At 41.0% G+C, this 20,570-nt stretch overlaps 1 protein-coding gene across 1 annotated transcript in view; it reads right to left on the reverse strand.

Moving 5' to 3' along the window:
* cacna2d2a (calcium channel, voltage-dependent, alpha 2/delta subunit 2a) overlaps positions 1-20,570 on the reverse strand; it is a 145,755-nt gene that overhangs the window by 8,007 nt on the left and 117,178 nt on the right. The window contains exons 8-24 of the mRNA XM_041032974.1: positions 20,493-20,543; positions 20,048-20,147; positions 18,403-18,564; positions 16,145-16,255; positions 15,188-15,266; positions 11,931-11,980; positions 9,478-9,567; positions 9,072-9,140; positions 8,338-8,412; positions 8,181-8,255; positions 7,971-8,042; positions 7,727-7,798; positions 7,485-7,546; positions 4,885-4,961; positions 1,767-1,827; positions 830-927; positions 17-107 (exon numbers count right to left, since the gene is read on the reverse strand). Of these exons, the coding sequence (XP_040888908.1) occupies positions 17-107; positions 830-927; positions 1,767-1,827; positions 4,885-4,961; positions 7,485-7,546; positions 7,727-7,798; positions 7,971-8,042; positions 8,181-8,255; positions 8,338-8,412; positions 9,072-9,140; positions 9,478-9,567; positions 11,931-11,980; positions 15,188-15,266; positions 16,145-16,255; positions 18,403-18,564; positions 20,048-20,147; positions 20,493-20,543 (1,395 nt within the window). The remainder of the gene's footprint in view (positions 1-16; positions 108-829; positions 928-1,766; positions 1,828-4,884; positions 4,962-7,484; positions 7,547-7,726; positions 7,799-7,970; positions 8,043-8,180; positions 8,256-8,337; positions 8,413-9,071; positions 9,141-9,477; positions 9,568-11,930; positions 11,981-15,187; positions 15,267-16,144; positions 16,256-18,402; positions 18,565-20,047; positions 20,148-20,492; positions 20,544-20,570) is intronic.

Below are 20,570 nucleotides of genomic sequence, written 5' to 3' on the forward strand. Positions count from 1 at the left end.
ACTAGCTGATACTCACGTATTCAGGTCTTTATTCTTCCACACTTTCTCAACCAGCTGCCTTATGATGCCTGCGTCCAGAATCAGGTTATGAAGGAGCAAATTGTCACCTGAGTATAAACAGAATGTCAGAAACGGACACAGAATATAAGTTGCATCCACATTTAGATGTAGATCCCCTGAACAGTTCTTTGCCTCCCCTCAGAAAAAAGTCAAGGACACAGCACTCATGATTTTATTGATTATTAAGCATATGTTTTCTGTCTGCTGCTCTCAGCCCAAGCCCATTCATTCCTGCTAAAGAAATCTGTCTTTAAAAATGAGCCACAACTATTTTGTTTCATTTTTTAAAGGCAAAATTGTTTCCTAAATCACCCGGACATTGTAGTTTTCAGTAAGTGTTGCTCAAACGGGAGTAAATAGTGAATTTATTAGGGACTATTTTCAGCTGTGGATTAATACACATTTCAGTGCTCTTGCAGTAAGGCAGCTGGATGGTGTATGCAGAATTGACTCAAAATAAACTACAGTGCCCATGCTTGTCGCAATGAAGGAACATGTCACCCAGTGCAATGGTGTATCTTACTGATGTGTTTTTAAAGGCTTTTGGAGAACAATGGAGCTTGAACGTCCAGAGGAATAAGCTGTATCATGGGTGGGCTACACAGACGATACTTACTAGCTGGACAAAGTCATTGTTGGATTTGGTCTTTTCATGACTTTTTTGTGGGATTTGTTGACAATAAGAAAAATGTAGCATATTGACAACCTTATCTTTTAAAGTCAATCCTGAATGCACTTTTCTTTTTTGAGTGAAGACAAATAAACTCACATTGTTTAGAATCCGGTGTCACCTTCTCCATGAGAGCAATAAAGTTGAGCAGGAACTCAGTGTTATTGTTGGACAGTTCCAGATCATTGCAGTACTCCCTGAGGAACAGACAAGGCATTTAAACTCACATAGAGAAGGTAAAAACAAATGTGTACACATCATTTACACTCTGTCTGCCACATTTGTCCTTTATAAAGGGAAGCACAACACAAAGTGGAGAAGTGTGAAAGCACACACGTAACTTGATGTTATCATGTGCAGCATGCATATCTTAAAGCTTAAATTCAACTATGCTAAAACACCTGTCTGTCAAAGAAAAATGTACTGGACTGCAGAGCAGAGCACAGGCAGCACAATGGCAGAGTGATTTTATCAGTATGTTACAGAATTCAGGCTCATGCTGGAAGATATGAGGGTTTGACAACAAAACAGCACATTTTCTTTTCCTAGTTACACAATTCGCTGTCCAATATCCATTTTATTCTTGACATTGTACAAACAAACCAATAATCTCTAAATGTATCTGAGTATACAAACATTCAGCTCCACAGCAGCAGCACGCAAAGCAGATTTTATGTGTCTTTGGTATTTTACTAAGAGGATGGGTAACTTGAGGGAGAGAATGGGTGAATGCCAAAAAATAAATAACCCTTTGATGAATTTTATATTTTCTCCTCTAAAAATCCTGCTCGTTTTAAGAATTTATCACAATAAGTTAATTCACCACTCAGAATAAATAAACAAAGAGCGACTGAAGCCAACAACTTGCATGCAGTGCAACTCAACATCACAATAAATGTAATTCAAGAAAGCAGATGATTGATATAAAATGCTGAATGTGAAGTGGAAACAGAAACCAAAAAAAAAAAAAAGAGGTGAAGACAAGACCACAAACTGATGATCATCAATGACAGCAAACATTAACACACAGGGCTACCTGGGAGCAATGAATACATGTCCTTCAGACTCAAAACTGTTTGGCAGCAGTGATTCAAAATCTGCAACAGAAAGGGGAAGATTATCCGGGAAGAGCAGTGGGCAGAGCAGTGGGGAGTTGTGGGTAAACAGCAGCTGTTCTTCAGAGGTGCAGGGACGCAGAAGGGAGTTTACCATAGCAACACTGAGGTATCATGGGAACACTAGCGTTAGCCAATATGGTGCCTAAAATGAAACCTGACTCTCAATGGACGACTGCTTTTTTTCCCTTTTTTTTCAGAAGCACTCACACCATTTCTTTTTATTTCTTCAGTTTCTGATTAATTTGGTTTCAGTCTAACATGTTTTGGATGTCTGAGAACTGACTTGACCAGACGTGATGTGTCAGAAAGCAAGTTCTCAGACAGATTTCCCACAATGAGTGCTTTTAAATCAGGCAGGCATCAACATGGCCAACTATTGCAAGGGAGGTGGGTGAAGGTCCTGATGGAAGTGGTCACCCCTCAGACTGGCAGGGGAGAGGGCTCAGAGAGACACATAATCAGAGGAAATGCATTGCATTGTGAAGGGCATATGGAAGGGCAACTTCATTTCATCTATCATAGACAAAACACACAAAATATCAACCATCATTAAAGCCTTAACAGGTGAGTCTGCGATGAATGTTATTTTCTCATTATGTGACGACCTGTAACTCTGTACAGCAAAGGAATGAAAATATTGACTTTTAGACCTAAAATAGAGTGCCCAGGTAGTTTTCCGCCCACAATGCCGTGCACATCCGGGGTCAGGTTTACAGAGGAAGGGTTGGGCCATGCCCCTGGCGGTCTGAGGGGTGAGGAAGGGAGGGAGACAAGCTGATGGAGACAGGGAGTACAGAGGGACGACACAGGAGTCAGGCGCTGCTGCCGAGCGGCACCCTGACACCTGACAACATGGGAGGACCTGGGTGGGCAGGACACAGCTCAGCCTTGTAGGGTCAGTCTGCAGGCTGCAATGCCTCCAGTTATAGACGAGATACTACGGCAGCTAACAATCATTAAAGAAGTGTTTTTTTTTTTTAATTAAATATAGAGACCAGTAAATCTATTGTTAGATTAAAATATCATGACCACATAAAAATCCTGATTTACCTTACTATAAATATATAACAGTAGTTCTATTATACAGATATCCTGATATATTATTATAGCTAGGATGTGGCACTATAAAATTAATACACTATGAAAATGTTACAGCAACAATTATAAGTCTTTTACTGTACGTGGAACTCAGTATGTTCAAAACTGATCTGGCTATTGCTCTAACAAGAGGGAGTTTTTCTGTCAATACCTGAGTTCTAGTCTGAGAATTAGTTAAGACATTTATGACCTAATGACATTGTAAGAAAAAGACAGAAAGAGACAGACAAGAGTGAAAGAGAAACAATGGTATAGAAAGAGAGAAAAAGAAGATGAGAAAAAGAGAGAAAAATGGTCAAAGAACATGAGAAGAAAATCAAGGAAAGACAGAGAGAAGGCAGACACAACCCATTTGGAGCTATCCACAGAAAGGAAAGGATTTAGGAGGGGTGGACAAAAGACAAGTTTTAACAGAGAACATGAATATCTGTCTTCCTTGGATGCAGTAGACATTTTTTTTTTTTACTTCTGGAGCAGCAGATACGTAGGGAGGAGGTGGAGGTTGGGGGACTGGAGGAGCCATCGTGAGAGATGTGGGATCTGAGCTGCAGCAAGAGGGTGAAGAGGAAGAGGAGGAGGAGGGATAAAAGAAGGAAGAGGAGGAGGGGAAAAAAGGAGGGAAAAGGAGGAAGAGGAGGGTCCTGAAGGCAAGACGGGCAGGAACAGAGGCAAGCAGGCTGGGACAGGTGAGGGTAGGAGGGAGGGCAGCAGGAAGAGGTTCAGGACGAGAGGAGTGGGAAGGAGGAGGCAGCGGTAGGAAGTAGGAAGTAAAGGTAGGGAACGTGGACCAATATGGAGTATACTTGCCCTTGGTGTATGGCACTGTGTGGATCCATCAGAGAAGGAGTGAGCAAGAAAAGAAACAGGGGATTGGGTGGGAAGGGGGGGATCACAGACAATATTTTATTCAATTACTGTTTGAATAAAAATATTGTTTTCTTGAAAGAAAGAAACCAATTTAAGTCAAACAAGACAAGAGAGAAAAAAGAAATGAAGAGCAAACATCTTATTTGCAAGAGCAAACGAAAAAAACGGAAAAATCAACACAAGAAAGAAAAAACTGGGAAATCCAGGAAAGGAAAACAGTAAACACAAAACCAGTAATTGTGAGAGATAACCATGGTGGACACAAAATAAACCAAATGAACTAGGAAAAGAGGGGAGAAACAGGGTCTAGACAAAGAAAGAATGAGAGAGACAACTTGTGTCCCCATTCAGACCCACAGAAAACCCAAACTCCCACATTTGACAAGCCCTTGTCCTGGGCTGTGTGGGAGTTTATCTACTGAATGATTCCAAAGCTGGGAAACATCGCAGACAATCCAACAGGAAAATAAATAAATAAATAAATAAAAATCACATACACATAACAGAAGGAAAAAATCCCCAAATCATAAAACTCATCATAAGGAGTGAAAAGCATGCATGTTTTCACAGTTTTTCAGAACATCAAATACTTTAAACACAGACGCTTCAGAATCATTACTTTGGTGGAGAAGAGGCGAGAGCATTTGGCAAAAAAAATAATAGCACAAAGGTCACCATTATTTTCACCTGAGTAACACAGTAAAACCACAGCTTTCACCTTTCTGTCAGTTCAGTCATTTTTTTCTTCAGCCAGTGTGAAGAAAAAACATCACCATTTTACAGCACAGCATGAAGACAGGAGGGAACAGGGGGCAGTAGAGGAGTCGGAGGGACTCAGGTATGATCCTGCCTATCGGAGAGCGGGAGAGCGTAGAAAGGGGGGAGAAGGGAGAGGGGGGGGGGGGCGGGGCGGGCGATTCCGCTCAGACAATCCCTATGATGATGTTGGAGGACAAAGGACTGAGTTGTAGCGTAAGGTCATATTTGGGAGAGAGAGGAGAAAAGAGTGGAAAGAGAGAAAGCAAATAAGAGAGAGAGAGCGAAGGATGCTGGCTATTCGCGGGTACTTACACTGCACCTGAAGGATCTGGTCACTCAGGTTGGCCTTGATGTGGTTCTCACTATATGTGGGCAGTACCAACCCTAGACTGAGGTATTGAGGCAGATGCAGAAAATTAGGAACACAATTTCAGTGAACACAGAAAAGACACACTCTCGCGCATACATCGAAGGTATCATTTATGCAGAGAACAATCTTAACTCCCCCCTGCAGACCTCCAGTGGTTTAACCTCACCTTGCACTGATGTAGAAGTGCACTCCAGGACACTGTGACATCACTGCTGGGTGTGGCTACAGGTGCAACAATACACACTTGTGACCACACCCAACCAGCCAATCACCTCTAAAGCTTGAAACTTTCAGCCAGAACAGCTCTCTACTCTCTAATGTACCCAGTGGTGTCTCTGACTACTGGCAGCACTACAGAGCAATGTTTTTATTAAACTGAGTTGCAAGCACAGGAGCATGCAACTCAATAACATATTCCTGCCAATGGTGTCACACTATTCTACTGATCAATGGGTGGCAGTATTGCTCCAAAAAATGCAGCAATGCACCTGCAAAAGCAAGGAAGAAGATAACTGCAAGCTAGCAAACACAGATATTAACAAGGCAGGTTCCAAAATATTAAAAAAAAAAAAAAAAAAAAAAAAGGGCTTTGCAAGTGTGTTGTGAAGAAGGAGATACTTTCAAGATGTTTTGCAGACCTCAAAGATTCACTGTGGTTTTGGTGAGAAATAATGAATGCAGACATATTTGTTTTATTTTTTTCAGGAAAACTCCCCAGAGGACTTAGTATTTAGAGAGTATATTATAAGCCCATGCGCTATTAAGAAAGGCAGGTCTGTTAAAAACTTTGTGATGACGATGAATTGTTTTCCAGGAAGTTCAAGTCCCCATTACAGGGGACCTGTGAGCTGCGTCCCAGATGGGATCAAATCACACAATCATAATATGAGAATAAACATCTGGCAGGCCTGACACGATTGTGTTTCTGTTGGCAATTTAAAATGAAATAATGAAGTAGAATAACAATCAAATAGCAATAAACCTGCATTAGCTGATTATTTTGTCTCTTGGGAGCAAGACCTTATAAAGTTGCAAAAAGTGGCCTATTTACACATCCAGCAGACACACAGTAACTGTAGAATTCAATTGTGTTTCTGATCAGTCAGTGATTGTAAGCCTTATATTAAATCTCCTTTTAGCTCTTGTTTAGTCTCCACCAGCTCCTGAAGGAAATGTGTGGCTTAGTTGATGAGACTCCTGTTTCCTGTCTGTTGTTTGGTGCTGAACAGGTAGTGTACAGTCAGAACTTAAATGCTAAAAACAGGTGCCAGCTGCAGCAAGAAATGAGAAACAGTTACGTTGCAGGCCAGAAAAACAAAAATGATGAGCTGAGAGACATTATAAAAGCTCCATAGAGATGAGCGGGACTGCAGAGTCTGGTGATTTTGGGATTACAAGCGACACCTCACACATTTGTTCACAGTCATTTGTTTCATTGTCAGTATATAAATCTTGGTCGGAGCAGCTTTGACTTTTGTTTCTGTTAAAGTCATTCATGTTACGCATAAAAGAGAAATGGCAGTTTTGCTTTGTAATATGCCATCACTACAGCACAAGACAGTTTGATCTACATATGCTTTCTGTTACTAAATATTTACTCTTCTACCAAAGTCAGAAATTAAAGGGAGAAAAAAATGGAAATACATGTCCCATCTCTTAATCTGTGGAGCTATACAAAGCGAAAATATAACTCAGTAAGGGGATTAATTGGAACAGACAGAAAATCAGGCTGTGACAGTACCAGGTTCAGCCTGAGTCGCTGCTATAGTTGACTATCTGTAAAATAAAGCTAATTTAGATTTAAAGAAACATCCCATGTCACCAAATTTACAAGCAAAATCCCATTTACTGCTCCAAACTCTAAGGCAGAGAATAAATAAGAGTGCAGAGCTTTGAATGTCTGGCTAGGGTTACATTTGACTGTTGCAGGCCACAACAGCAACACATACAGATTCTTAAATGTGCTGGAATTTCCCTTTGAGTTGAATATTAATAGAACTGTGCAGAGAAGGCCTCATATGGACTCAGCCAGGACCAGGCACGCTGCCAGTAGATGTAATGAAAAAAAAAAACAAAAAGAAAGACACATCAGGCATTTGTAGGACTACTGAATATCATAAACTGTAATTTGCCAAGTGTTGCCTGGAGGAAATGTCATTATGATGCAACCTCAAATGTTCAACCAAGTTTTGAAATGAATAAACTATGCAATTAATTTGTGCTTAGAGTACTGTTGAGGATTTTTATGAGAGAAGAAAAACAGTTCTTTAATTTGGGTGATTCAGATGAATTATTACATTCAAATACAGAAGCCAAATGAGCATGTTGCATTTATTCAGTGATATTATAGCCTTGGTCTATTGCGTGATAGTGACAGCTACAGTTAAAAAACACTGCTGGTTGATGAATAACAGATGTAAACTGTAAATCGGAGACTTGTGACCCAAAATGGACAAATAAAAAGCATCAAAGTTGGACTTCACTCACAGGTTTAAGTTGCACAATCTTTTGGTCTGAGGTCAGGTGATGATGTTTGACGTACCTGTAATCTGTACCCTCCACAGGCGTCCATGTGTACGTCCGCATGGACTCATCAATGTACCTCTGTTGGCAACCACAAAGAGACTGATAAGTAACACTGTCACATCGTCAGTGCATGTCTCTCCCCATAATTGGAGGGAAACAATAGATCCTGAACATACAGAGTGATTCAGGTTCATTACAACACCATTCAGGAAGGTGCTACTTTGGATCATGATTGAGTCTCATATATTGATGACTTGCCTCATCAACTGACTTAATGAGCGTCTTGATTTTTCTTTGCCCTGATTTGCCATCAATCATCTGTCGACGGATCTGAAAAGCGAGAAAGAGAGAGAGAGAGAGAGAGAGATGCTGCAGTATGAGAAGGTGTACAAATACATACAAATACACAGAGATGGAAAAACAAGTGACAAATATAAGGACTGAATGACATATAGATGAAAATGTTTTCCCTAATGCTGATATATCAGAGATGCTATTTTACCTCCTCCTTGTTGCTGTCCTCCAGCTCTGCATCCAGAAAGTCCAGAGTGACGGGCTCCCTAAAGTTAATGATCTGAACAGAGAGAGAAAAGGCAGGGGAATATAGAGGGGGAGGTTAACATCAGTCAGCAAGAATAACGTCCAAATTTAGCTTCAGAATCAGAAGCTGCAGAATCATTAGATGCAGGGCGCCGTTAATAGTTGGACCAACCTTAGGTCGCAGGTTGGGATGCAGTAGTACGTAACCATTTGGGTCGATGGCAAAGGTGTAACCATTGGCTCCAAGCTGCACAGAAAAATGGTAAATGAAGATGTGATTCGAAAATCATCAGAATGAAAGAGCGATACCGAGTGCACAGCATGCTCACTCTGTACGTAGGAGTCTTCTTTTTGATTTCGTTGATTGCGATATCCACTCCCATAACTCCCAGGATGAGCTGGTTCTGTGTGAAGAACACACAAAGCAATTATTAGCATTTTATCCACAACCCCTGCTGACATGAGAAGATCACACTGTGCTGGTAGCTGTGCTGTAGGACTGCTAAGAAATGCATCTCTGTGCCATTTTTGACTTATCAACACTTTGTGTGCAATCTGATTAGTCCATATTTTTGCAGTCTATCTTAAACTGAGTCGGTTTGCAGCAGTGTTGCTGCTTTAAGCCTGTGTGATAAGCTCAGAGTAAATACTTTGGTCATGGATAGGGAAAGCTGGATGCGTCTGTGCTCTCTGGATGATAGCAGATAGTACAGACGGGTGGTTGTGATGTCTGCTGTCACCTCAGGGGGGAGGTGTTGCCTAGAAGAGCAGCGTCTGGGTGGATGCCATTACAAATGACTGATGACGGTCAACAACATCAAAGGGATGCAAAATTAAATCTGAAACCCTTCTGCTACTCCAACGCCTGTCTCTATTTGAATAACTTGATACATGGGATGACTTTACCAACTGAATGACAAAAAAACTTTTATATATACTTATATAATAATAATAAGGGTAAAGATTCATTAATGCAAAAGCATGAGCTTTTGGGGTGTAAGTCATATTTGTTTGCTTGTTTGTAAAAATGTGGCTATTTCAAGCTCGTAAGTGTTGTTTTTACCTGAGAGCTTACAGTATCAGCAGTGAGGTTGAAGACTGGCATCGTCCCAGTGATGACAAGGCCCAAACCCTAACAAAACATATCAGAAATTCAATTACACTGTTTTTTTTGTTTGTTTTCTTTACCTCTTAAAAGTTATGTATTGCATAATTAAAAATCAATTAACAAGTAAATAAACAATAATAATAATGATACAAAGTAAAATGGAACGGATCCAAAAAGGTTGTGACACCAAGGTCATGACCTGAATTTGCCCAAATCTCTTAAACAAACAAAAGTAGCAGAGGGAATAAACAATTAACCACAGAATTAGAAAATTGCATTAGTCTGCAGACTAAATATTTAATCTTACATAATTTACTTGAAGGGTAATAAAATGTTTTGTTCTTTGTAAATTTTCTCTCACCAGGGCATCTTGATAGACGTTTGTCCACAGCACCTGCTTGGCTTTAGGCCCAGCCAGCACCATGGGACGGCCCAGGACATCCAGGTACTCCTGCGAAGGCAAAAACATTTGCAGTAGCATGAAGACACACCATAAACACTCATGATCAAACACATGTTTATAGTGCTTGTCATATACATGTATTAAGAGCAGAGAGCTGGAAGAGCCACCCAGTATTCATCCGTCATAAAACTATAGGACCCTGACCGGCCCCCTCTCTGTTGCCACATAAACCAGTGGGCCACCAGAAGCATCCCGGCCCTGCCGAGCCATAAAGCCTCCAGTCCTTAGCCACTCAAGGCCGTTTTTCATCATTATGAAGGAGCTATTAAAAACACATTAAGGGTGTCGATGGCACGATGTGCAAACAGGCCATTCTCCCAGAGGCTCTACTGTCATCGCTGGCACTGTGAGAATGTCCCGCAGCGAATGTGAATAGAGGTGAGGGGTTAAGTCTACTAGTGATACATCATATTCACTATATTCTTTTGTTCTCAGGAGCTACCTCGTACAACTGCTGACATGTCATTTTTTTGTAAACAGCTTATTGATCCATGTCATTTTGGAGATGGTGTGTTAATTGGTAAAATTACTGAGTGAGTGACCTCACGACATTCGGATCAACAACACAGTTTGGAGAAAAAAAAAATTGCCTTCCGGGGACAAGACGATTACACCATGAGTCTTAATGTTGTAACGACCACAGACAAATAAATTGTTCTCTAATCAAACTTACTTCTGCCAACATTTACAAATGTACAAATTCCTCCTCAGTATACGATTCAACAGTTATAACACCAAATGTCTATATGCATGTATCAACAAAATACATTCAAATGTAAAAACAGATCCGCAAAAATAGCAGCTCGTTAATTAAAAAAAAATATTTGCGGTTTTTAAATGACAACACCCAATTTGCAGTGAAAAGGGAAATTCTATTGCAGATTTCTGACCCTTGCCACCACCCTTTATGTATCTATTCTCAATACACAAAAGAGGTGCCCTGAATGAGCACACAGCGATTTCAGTATTATGCTTTTGACCGTTTGTTTTTCATCGCCTGAACAGTGAGGTGCTGACAGGCGTAACCTATTCTATTATTAGCTCAATAAAAGTCCGGTTTAACGCGCCACAGGGAGATATTCCATCAGGACAATGACAGCCAGACCTTTTCACGGGATATAGGGGAAATTTTCCGCCTGGCTAGAACAATCTAGGAAACATAAAAAGTCAGCAACCGGAGATGTGTGGTCCAAAGGAACCCGAGCCATATAGACTCCAGCAGCATCCCTGCGCATTGATTAAATGCTATTGTCTCCCTGGGTACTGTGACAACTACGGCTACAGAGAGTAAACTCATCAGTACATTCCCTGTAAAGACAAAACATCCTAACTAATGCCTGGTCCTGTCACTGTTGCTCCACTGAGACACTATACAAAGAAGCCAGAATGGATGAAAGAAGTCACAAAAAATTTTCCGTCACAGGTAACCATGCAAAATCACAAAATATAGTGCCATTTATTTTCAAAACTATTCCACTCTTCCCACATAACCGAATGACTCAGGACAATATGAATCATAATATTTTTGCCATCTGCAGTCCATTCGTTATTTGAATGTTGTCATCTTACTCAAGTGAGACTATGTGATGAGTGTGTGATGTTGAAGGGCAGAGTACGGTTAAATAACATAAGGCCCCAATGTGTCTTCTGGGCCTATACTGAGAGCTGTAGTCACCCACCTTCAGAAAACCTATTAGAGTAAGTGGCAGTTCTCAGAATATAAATATGCCAGAGTTAATGGAACAGCTGACAGTCTATTCTGGGGCCTGATCGCTCACAGGGGCTGGGGGAGGTGGGGGGGTGGGGTGGGCATAGAGGGTGAGTGGGAGGAGGGGGGTGGCTGCGTAGTAGCTCCCCCACCTCCCAGCAACTGAGTCAATTTCTACAGCTGGAATGAGGTTATCCCAAGGGCCTCTAGAAGCTCGTAGTGCCTCAAGCAAGCGTGGAGGGGGTGGAAGGGCCCTGGGTGTGTGAAAAACCAGAGGAGTGAGTGAGTGAGTGTGTATGTATCTGTGTGTGTGTCTGAGAGACAGAGAGAAAGAAAGAGATAGCAAAGGAGAAAGAGATCTGAAAGTCTTTAGATCAGAGCTTCCAAACAACATTCTCATAGAAAGACCACAACCATGTGTATTATCACTCCATCTCCACCTCTGTCACTTGCTTTCTTTACTCATCCAGCTGTGCCATCTTCTGTCCTTTCGTTAAGGTATACTTAAAGATATCTATAATGTGTGTAATTGTCATCAAAGCAAGCATGACGGAATAGTGGAATAACTTATTGCTTCAAACTGACGTTTATGTGGATTCGTAAAGGTGTATTCTATAGCTTGTGCATGCTCCATACTCCTTACCTGGGTGTTGATTCTGATGGCTCCAATGGATGGAATTTCAAAGTAGTAACCTGAAGATTAAGAGGAGAGAATCAATACACTAGTCCAACAGAGCTTGCATCCAGCCTGCTTCATGGTGCATGCCTGTGTTATGTTCTGTCTCTGAGCTTTACATTTTCAAGAGTTAAGCAGTCACAGTGAGTACAAAAATGATCCATTTGCAGATTGGAGTCTAATCTCTTCAGTGTTATTAGGTACATGTTTTGCCATCATTTCCAGCTGATGATGCTGAGCCACGCAGGCATGGTAAAGCTTGTGGCCACTGACCTCTCCACACTCGTGGTTGTGCTGTAGGATGTAAATGTGGAGGTTCTTTGGGACTGCTGAGCCCCAGGCACTGCTGCCGCTGATTAGGAATGGAGGAGAGTGACCGACTGGGTCAATAACCACGCTGCTCCCCAAGTTATTAAAGCCATGAGTGTTTATACAAAGAGCCGTGAAATGGAGACAGCAGCCCCAGAATGTTAAAAGGCAGAGATGACTCTCATTATTTTGATACATTATGCACTTTGCCACAGTGGGCTGTATCGAGATTTGCCTTCTCTGTCTTGTTCCTTTGCACAAGTGAGAAAGCAGACATTATACACACATGTTCATACGCGCACACGTCTCTGCACACGCAGTCACAGGGTGCAGCTATTTGTTATAGTTTTCTTCAGAGCAGCCGTTTTGTCCCGGTGATTTTGGCTGTGTGCCAGAGAGGTGGCATCTGGTTGTAGGGCAAAGCTCGGCGAGAGGTGAAGAGAGGAAAATATAGTCTGTAACTAAAGAGTAAGAATGTAGAATGTGGATCTCGTCTGTGCTGTGCAGGTCAACAACAGAGACCAGCTGCGTGAGGGGCAATTATGATTTTAATCGATAACCTATTTTCTTTGTGACTTTCATTTACATAATGTCTTAGAACTATTAGAGGTCAGTTTTCCTTGGATTTCTGAAGTCATACAAGAGAAACATTTGGATTTCTGGTGTGGTCCAACCAACTAGGGTATAAAATATATTTTATTATATGAGTTGAGTTTGACAATTTTGATTATGTCAAGCTTTTTTAACTAGATGTGGGTAAGCTCTAAATGGTGGTTTAGTGGTTTCTGTGTAAAGTAACTGTCAAAACATGCTGTGGTAAGTATGAGTATACCTTTTACTCTTGTGAAGACCAGCCTGAGCTACTTTCTATTCATATGGTTTTCTTATCAAGACTTGTTTGAGACAACATATAAACTCATAAGTTATACCCAATAAGCTTGTATAACTAATTTCACGGTATAATTGATATGTTTGAGGATTTTACTTCTATTGCGGATGGCCATCTTCAATTTATGCAAAAAATCTTTCCCAGCTTTGGATTAAAAACACCACTTTTGTGGAAGTATTAGGATCACCAACGGTAGATCATATTTGGTGCTTTTATCCCCCATTTCACCTATTTCTTTTTTTTTTTTTTTGAAGATAACTCTACTTTCTGTTTTAGATTTTGTTACACTGAGAGCATGGATAAATGGTTTCATTCTCCTCAGAGTCACAGAGAGGTTACTTTCTTCTTAAGATGGGCTCGCAGCTCAAGTGAGACAACAGCTAGCATCTCCAACTGCCCTAGTTGTAGGTGTTTGTGCTTGTGTGTGTATGTGTTTCTGCAGTTTGTCAAATGTGTGTATGCCACGGGTGAAGGGTTAGGGCCTGTTGAAGTGTCAGGGAGCTGGCTCTGCTGGAGTGAGATACCAAAGAGTAATAAGTACTGAAGATATGAGAGGACAGGTCCATTGAGGCTGGTGTGTCAACACCATTGTCTTATGTTGGCATAGACTTTAGTACCGTGGTAATCACTACAGTTGTGAACAGCAGAGAGCATGTTGGCACAGAGGCGTAATCCTGGACTTTCCCCAGCCTGACAGGGAGATGGCACAGTAATCATCCTGCTACCAGACTCCTCCTGCTAATTAATAACAACTTCTGGGGAGATACTTCTGAAGCACTTGGCTCCAGTGGCAATAAGCTAATCAACAGCAGCAGTTAGCCGAGGCTTCATACGGACAGAAAAAGGCCTCATAAAGCAGCAGCTTCAGATAAACCGCAACACTGAGAAACAATAATACATGAAACAGAGGAAGAGAGGAGGGTTCTGGACTAAAAAATAACAAGTGTTCAAAAACTGAGCACAGCCACAACAGTCTGAGTTAGTTCGGGCAAAAATGAGCTGAGTCAAGATGAGATTCATGCAGACAATGTAGCTAACAGGAAGAGCCGCTGAGTCATATGGGCTGTCAGACTGTCTGTCAGGGGAAGGTTGGCCTGCTTGTTGAGTTATTTTAGGAACTGTAGTGGCTTTAGATGAATAAAATATTGATTTGACCATCATGTGCAATAAGACAGACACCTGGATAAATCTTGGTGATGATGTGTTTTGTAATTGTGCAGGCGGGTTTAAATATTTTATTTCATTTTCCGGTTGAAAGCCTGTTGACCTGGAAGTGATCAGAAGTTTGCTCTGCTTCACACGTAACCACACCCAACAGCGAGGGCACAGTGTCCTGGTGTACATCTATACTTATACAGGATAATGGGACACAGAAAACTGATAGATTAATTTATTTCTCATTATAAATTACACTCTTCAAAGCAATAAGAAGACCACACCTGCACGGTTGCAATAAAAATCATAAAAATCAATTGTTCTATAGTTAATTTTTATGTTTTATAGTTCTTTTTTAAAGACTGATAAGGCTTTGTATTTTCTACTTAAGAATAGCTAGACTGGGGCTGTTTTCAAAGTCCTTCCCTTGTTCACACACTGATCCCTATGTAACATAAATGCAACACTTTAGTCTATATCGTGAGCAATAAATTGAGATTTCGGACGCTTATTATTAAGCATCATTTTGCATTGTCAATGAAAGGTGTAGTGTTGTTCAACTTCAGTTTTTGCATCTGTAAAATATGACGTCTTGGATTGTGGGGTTGTTAACAGTGTAAATGTCATGGACAAACGACATATATAATATAATGTGCATACATTTCACATTCAGACTTTGAACAGACAAATATAAGAATGTTCTACAAATACATTCTTCCTGGTGGCTCCTTTAATGTCACACACAAGAACATCCAATTGATACGAAGCATGATACACAAAAGTGTCCATCTATGAAATCACTTCTCCTTCTCTTCTTTCTTATACATTTGACATACAAATGCGCTTCAGTAGAAACATCTTATCTACTTACCTTTATTGGCACAAGCGATCCATTGCAAAGGGGTGACATCATAATTATGTTGGCCTACAGAGAAGGTGAACACACGAACCTGGATGGAGATAGAGACAAATGCAGAGAGACAGAGAGGACAGAAGAGACAAGTGATTTGAAGGAAATGCTAAAATAATACAGGTAGAATTAAAACAGCCGAAAACCAAAGTTCCTGCATAGACAGCTACTAAAACAAAACTATACCCCACAAACCTACTTCTGGATGGCAATAAGCTCACTGTCATGCGACAACTATGACGCACAAATCTTGACTATGATTAGATTAGCCTCCCAGGCAACTCACAAAAGTGTCTCCAACACAAGACTACAGTGAGAGAGTTGTCAAACTGCAGATTATTCATGTATGACAGCAGCCGTCATGAGGGAACTCGATAGTAATGGATATCAGAATAAATATTGGTGGGGCTGTGAAATGGGGGAAAGGAGGGGTGGGAGTGACAACAAGATGGGAACAAAGACACAAACTCAGTATCTACTGGCTGTAATTTTATAGGCTCTGATGATAAAGTGGCTAATTAGTCAGCAGGTCAGAGCTGTTAACACCAGCAGCAAAACATCAAAAGAGACAGAAGAAGAGAGAGGGAAAGAGAAACAGACCGAGAGAGGGGGGGGGGGGGGGACAGAGTCGAAAACTAAAGAGATGAATCACAAGAGGAAAGAGCCTGAATCAGAACAGCCAAAGTGGAAGTGAAGAAAGCTTGGAGTGGATGTTATGTGCACAGATTGGAGTGCTTGGCATGTCTGACAGCCTAACTAACACAACTGCCTGTGCTATAATGAGACAATGTCAGCAGAAAACGGTGGGAGACGGGGAGAGAAAAAGGGCCTGCTAAGACAGTTTCTGGACATGCATGATCTCTTGGGCTGGCAGAGCGAGTAGATGAATAGATAACAGCCTTATGGGGACAGACTCACTGTTTTGTTGGGCCAGTTGTACTTCTCAAAGATTTCCTGTGCACGATCCTCCCCGCCATCTGTAAACATCATTATCATCTTATTGCAGTTGGCCCTCGGGGCACTGCTCTCCTGTGGCACACAAAGACAGAAGAGGGAGGAGAGAGGAGAAATGAGAGGGAAAGGAGAAGGGAGACAGGTTAGGGAAAATGCAAGACTAAAAAGGGGAAGGTGGTCAGGCTAAAACATCCATCAAAACAGTGTGGTACTGCTGTAAATATGCCAAAGATACAAAGGGCAAGTCAACAGCTACAGCTCCTCCATAAATAGAGGCTGGTGTATAAGCGGATGATGATGACAGTTGTCATAATATAAATCTTCATAGACGTCATAATTGTTGACAAATACTGTACATTAATAAACTCAAAGTAATTAAAATGTACTTATATATGCTTATGACTACATTATAGCGTGTTATAAACCTTTATAAATGTTTATATGGTGGTTGGATTAAAGGTATTTTTACACTCCATCAAGAAAGACCCTATAAGATAAAAGTGTTAAAGGATCATTTATGCTTGAAGAACAGGAGCTTTCCTACATTGCATATTGATCTGACCATTCTTGATCAATCAACTGTCTCTCTGACTCCTTATTTAAACTTACTATGGGACAGATCTCAAACAGCAAATAAATCAAAATGTACACTATATTTTCAGTTGTTATGGTGATTACGATTACAGCTTCTGAAGCCTTTTAGCTAAAAAAAAAAAAAAAAAAAAAAGCAAAAACTTAAAAGATGGGATAGATGCAATGGTACTGCTATCAGTTTTATCCACTTTTTCTCTGCTTTCAATGCCGCATCTTCCACTAATGTCTAGTCCTGTAAGTCCGAAATGATGTAAAGTTTTACTTGCTAACGTGTAAAAAATCTTTTCTTTAAACTTAGCAAACACCTCAATGACGAAATACTGTATTGTTCCTTGTGTTTACAGATGTGGGTGAGTATGTATACTTTATAGATTGTGTTTTCATTTAATACTGACAGTTAGCCTGGAATTTTTCAGGTGTAGCATAGAGAGGGTGTAATGTATTTCCTTTCACTTCAAAATTAAATGACATATTTTGTGTTTTAGAGTAGTCCACTCATACATCATACAATCACCAGATCAAAGGCAGGGATTTATTCCGGGAATGTATACACCTCCCTATTGAGGTAAAAATACCATTCTTTTGTCGGAATATTATTATTTTTTCTTTTCTTATTCTTTTTTTGTCTACATTTTGGTGCAATGGATCCATCTAATCCGCTCTTAGCTCTCATTCTTGGCTTTTCATCTACATTTACGAATTTTCCGGTTGGTAGGCACGCGCTTCCTCATATTATCATAATTTTAGGATTTCATTTGAAGAATACAACATTATTCTAGCGTTAAATTTGATTGTGTCAGAAGCACTTTCACAAGCATTTCAGCACTATATGCTCATAGCAGGCACCAGTTTTTAGCATTCAGCTTTGATACAACACCATCCCCACCCCCGCCTGTCTGCACAGCAGCTGCCATTGATATGCAGGCCAGCGGCATGTCAATCTGACAAGATTCTAATAAAGATAAATAATATTGCTACAATTACATATTTTTATTGTGTTTCTGCCACCAATCATGGAAGTGAGTCTGCCACAGACAGCGATTAAAGGGGCCTTTTTATTTCTCATTCTGCTGGCAAAGGGAAGTGGGCGGGGGGGGGGGGGGGGGGGGGGGGGTACAGCCGGCATTTGGCTCTATGCCTGCAACCCCACCAGAGGAATATAAAGTGTCTGTGGCTGATCTCCTCTGGGCTGCGCTCATCAATCATCCCATCAGAGCCCATTAGGGTGGCAGCCTCCTAAAATACACAGCAGCATACGGAGCTGAGGCAGCACCTGTGTTGAGAGCACGTGGACGCCTGCTGCTGACAGACCTCACCACTGTGCTGGCTGCTGCAAACGCTAGCGTCACTCCATCGCCACAGCAGTTATAATCAGACTAATCTTTGACAATGACAGAACTCTGGAAATCTCTTATACAAACCTGAACCCCTCACTGTCAGCACTGTTTTATCATTGTAAATTCAGTTTTATTAATTGGATTAGACAGTAACTGTGGCAGAATGTACTCAAGCTACAGTACATAGTTCCAGCGTGCTATCTAAGACTTTCTGGAAGCGCACAATTTGTCAGCCACAGACAAACATTCACCCTCGCGTTGCCCTGGCCTGAAAGGCTTGTTGGCTCTTACATTGAGAAGCTGTTCAAAGGCGAATGTGAAGCCAGACTTGTAATCTGTGGTTCCTTTGGCTTGCATATGCATGACGGCTTCCTTGAAGATCTTCTTGTTACGAACGTTGGCTTGGACCAAAGTCTTGAAGCAAGGAACAACAGTGTCGGCCTTCTCATTGAACTAGAGGGAGAAACACAAAGACACAGATGAGAATGCCATATATGTGTGCTAGTTTTTCCAGACAAAAACACCCTCAGATTTACGAAACTGAAGTTTGTATCCAACTGTTGTAAGAATGTGAATTTCTTTGTTTTTTCTCTATCATATGTGTGCATAGTTCACAGCGGCTGGATGCAGACGTGGGTGTATGCAGATGTAAGCTGCCCTGCTACTCTCTGGCTGGCAGTAAACACTGGTAATTACAACTTTCCACACAAAGAACAGGTGCACCTGAAACGCCAGTGCAAAGCGCTGAACAGAAACCCAGCCAAGGTAATATCATCTGTCTCATCTCATCCACCAAATTAGCCTAAAAGTGTGTGTGTGTGTGTGTGAGCATGTTTGCGTGCATGCGCAGTGCATATTTCTTCTTGTGTGCAGTGTCTATGCGTGATTACAATATTAGCAGCAATGTCTGTAACAGCTGGTTTCAAATGTTGTTTCTTCTTGAAGGTCAACTTCAAAATCTACTGACATTTTCAGGCCAGATTGATATAAAACGTTATGTGTGCAAAAAGCTGACATTTCTCATGGGTTGTTTGTCTCATGTCTCATATTTAAATTAGCAGACATAGAAGCTGAAGACACAAAAGTGTTCACATCCACATATTCAATAACCATCATTCTGTTACTTCTTAGTATCGTAATCGCTTGTAGTTGGTTGTGGTATACAGCAGCTGTGAAACAGGATTAGGAAAGAAAACGAGCTGAGTTACAACTAATAATAATAATAAAAATAAAAAAAGTGCTTTGAAATAAATTCTGTATTATTATAACTAATTATATTGCCATTACAGAATTGAGACCACAGTTTGTCATAAAGAAGTGTACTGAAGCATACAAACTCAAGATATGGTGTCTGATGATTATTTTCAGTTAATTTTAAGTTATTAATGTTTTTTGTGTTTGCAAATAATTCACAGCAAGCTTTTGTAAGCCCTCACTCTTTATAGGGGTGAAAATCAGATGCGTTCCCACCCAGATTACCATGCTCATTTCTTGCTCTTAGAGCTGGGATTTAGAGGCATACAGTGACTAAGAGCAATGGATTATGAAGGATTACTGAAGGAAGTCTCCAAACAGAGTCACCACACCAAGCATGTGGACGCGTGTGTGCGTTATCTGTCCTGCAATATAGGATAACATTAATATTCCCCTAAACATTAGTAATAGAAAGCTCAGCAGAGAGTGAAAGAGACAGACGGGGCGAAATCCCACATGGACAACGGTGATGCAGGAAGAGCAAATACACTGTAATGAGGGAAGTGCAGTGTTTCCACTGCAAGCAAACAACTGGGAGCAGTATGAGCACACTGTGCCGTTTACTGACTCCCTGCTTGATTACCACCTGCTTAATGAACACAACAAATATTTGTGTTATCGTTGTTTTCAGGAGTGATTTGTAGGATTAATTGCAAATCATGAGCTACAAACTTCCACTTACCCTGGCCACATTCACATAGTCATCATCTGATAGAGTGTCCAGCATCTCCACAACGGAAGTTTTCATGAGCTTCAGAGTGAGTCCGCTGACACTTCCACTCCTGCAGAAAAGAAGCAACAAAGAACTTATAGCCTCGGTTATAGGAAGACCGGTCTGAATATTGGGTCCATGTATGAATATATCTTTTTCTGTTCATGCCCCTTTTTCACAGTTATCAGGGTCTGGTTTCGTCCAGCAGAAATAGTTTTGTCTTCTGACGAAATTTTGCCATTTTTGGACATGCATTCAAAGTTGCATCTGTATGTTTGGCAAGTGGAAGAGGAGCAGTCGTCTTCCTCTGACTTTAGGCCTTTCTCATGCCAACAGGTGGCACTAGTGCCCTTTGAAGGAGACACATGCTGACACCAGGGGGAAATGTGGAAAGAGGGGGCAGTGAGATACTCACACATCCACAATGATGACCATGTCCTTTGGAGACGATGCACCTTGGATATACCTGTACAAAAGACACAAAGAATGAGCT

The sequence above is a fragment of the Toxotes jaculatrix genome, chromosome 3, assembly GCF_017976425.1.
Source record: "Toxotes jaculatrix isolate fToxJac2 chromosome 3, fToxJac2.pri, whole genome shotgun sequence".
NCBI lineage: Eukaryota > Metazoa > Chordata > Actinopteri > Toxotidae > Toxotes > Toxotes jaculatrix.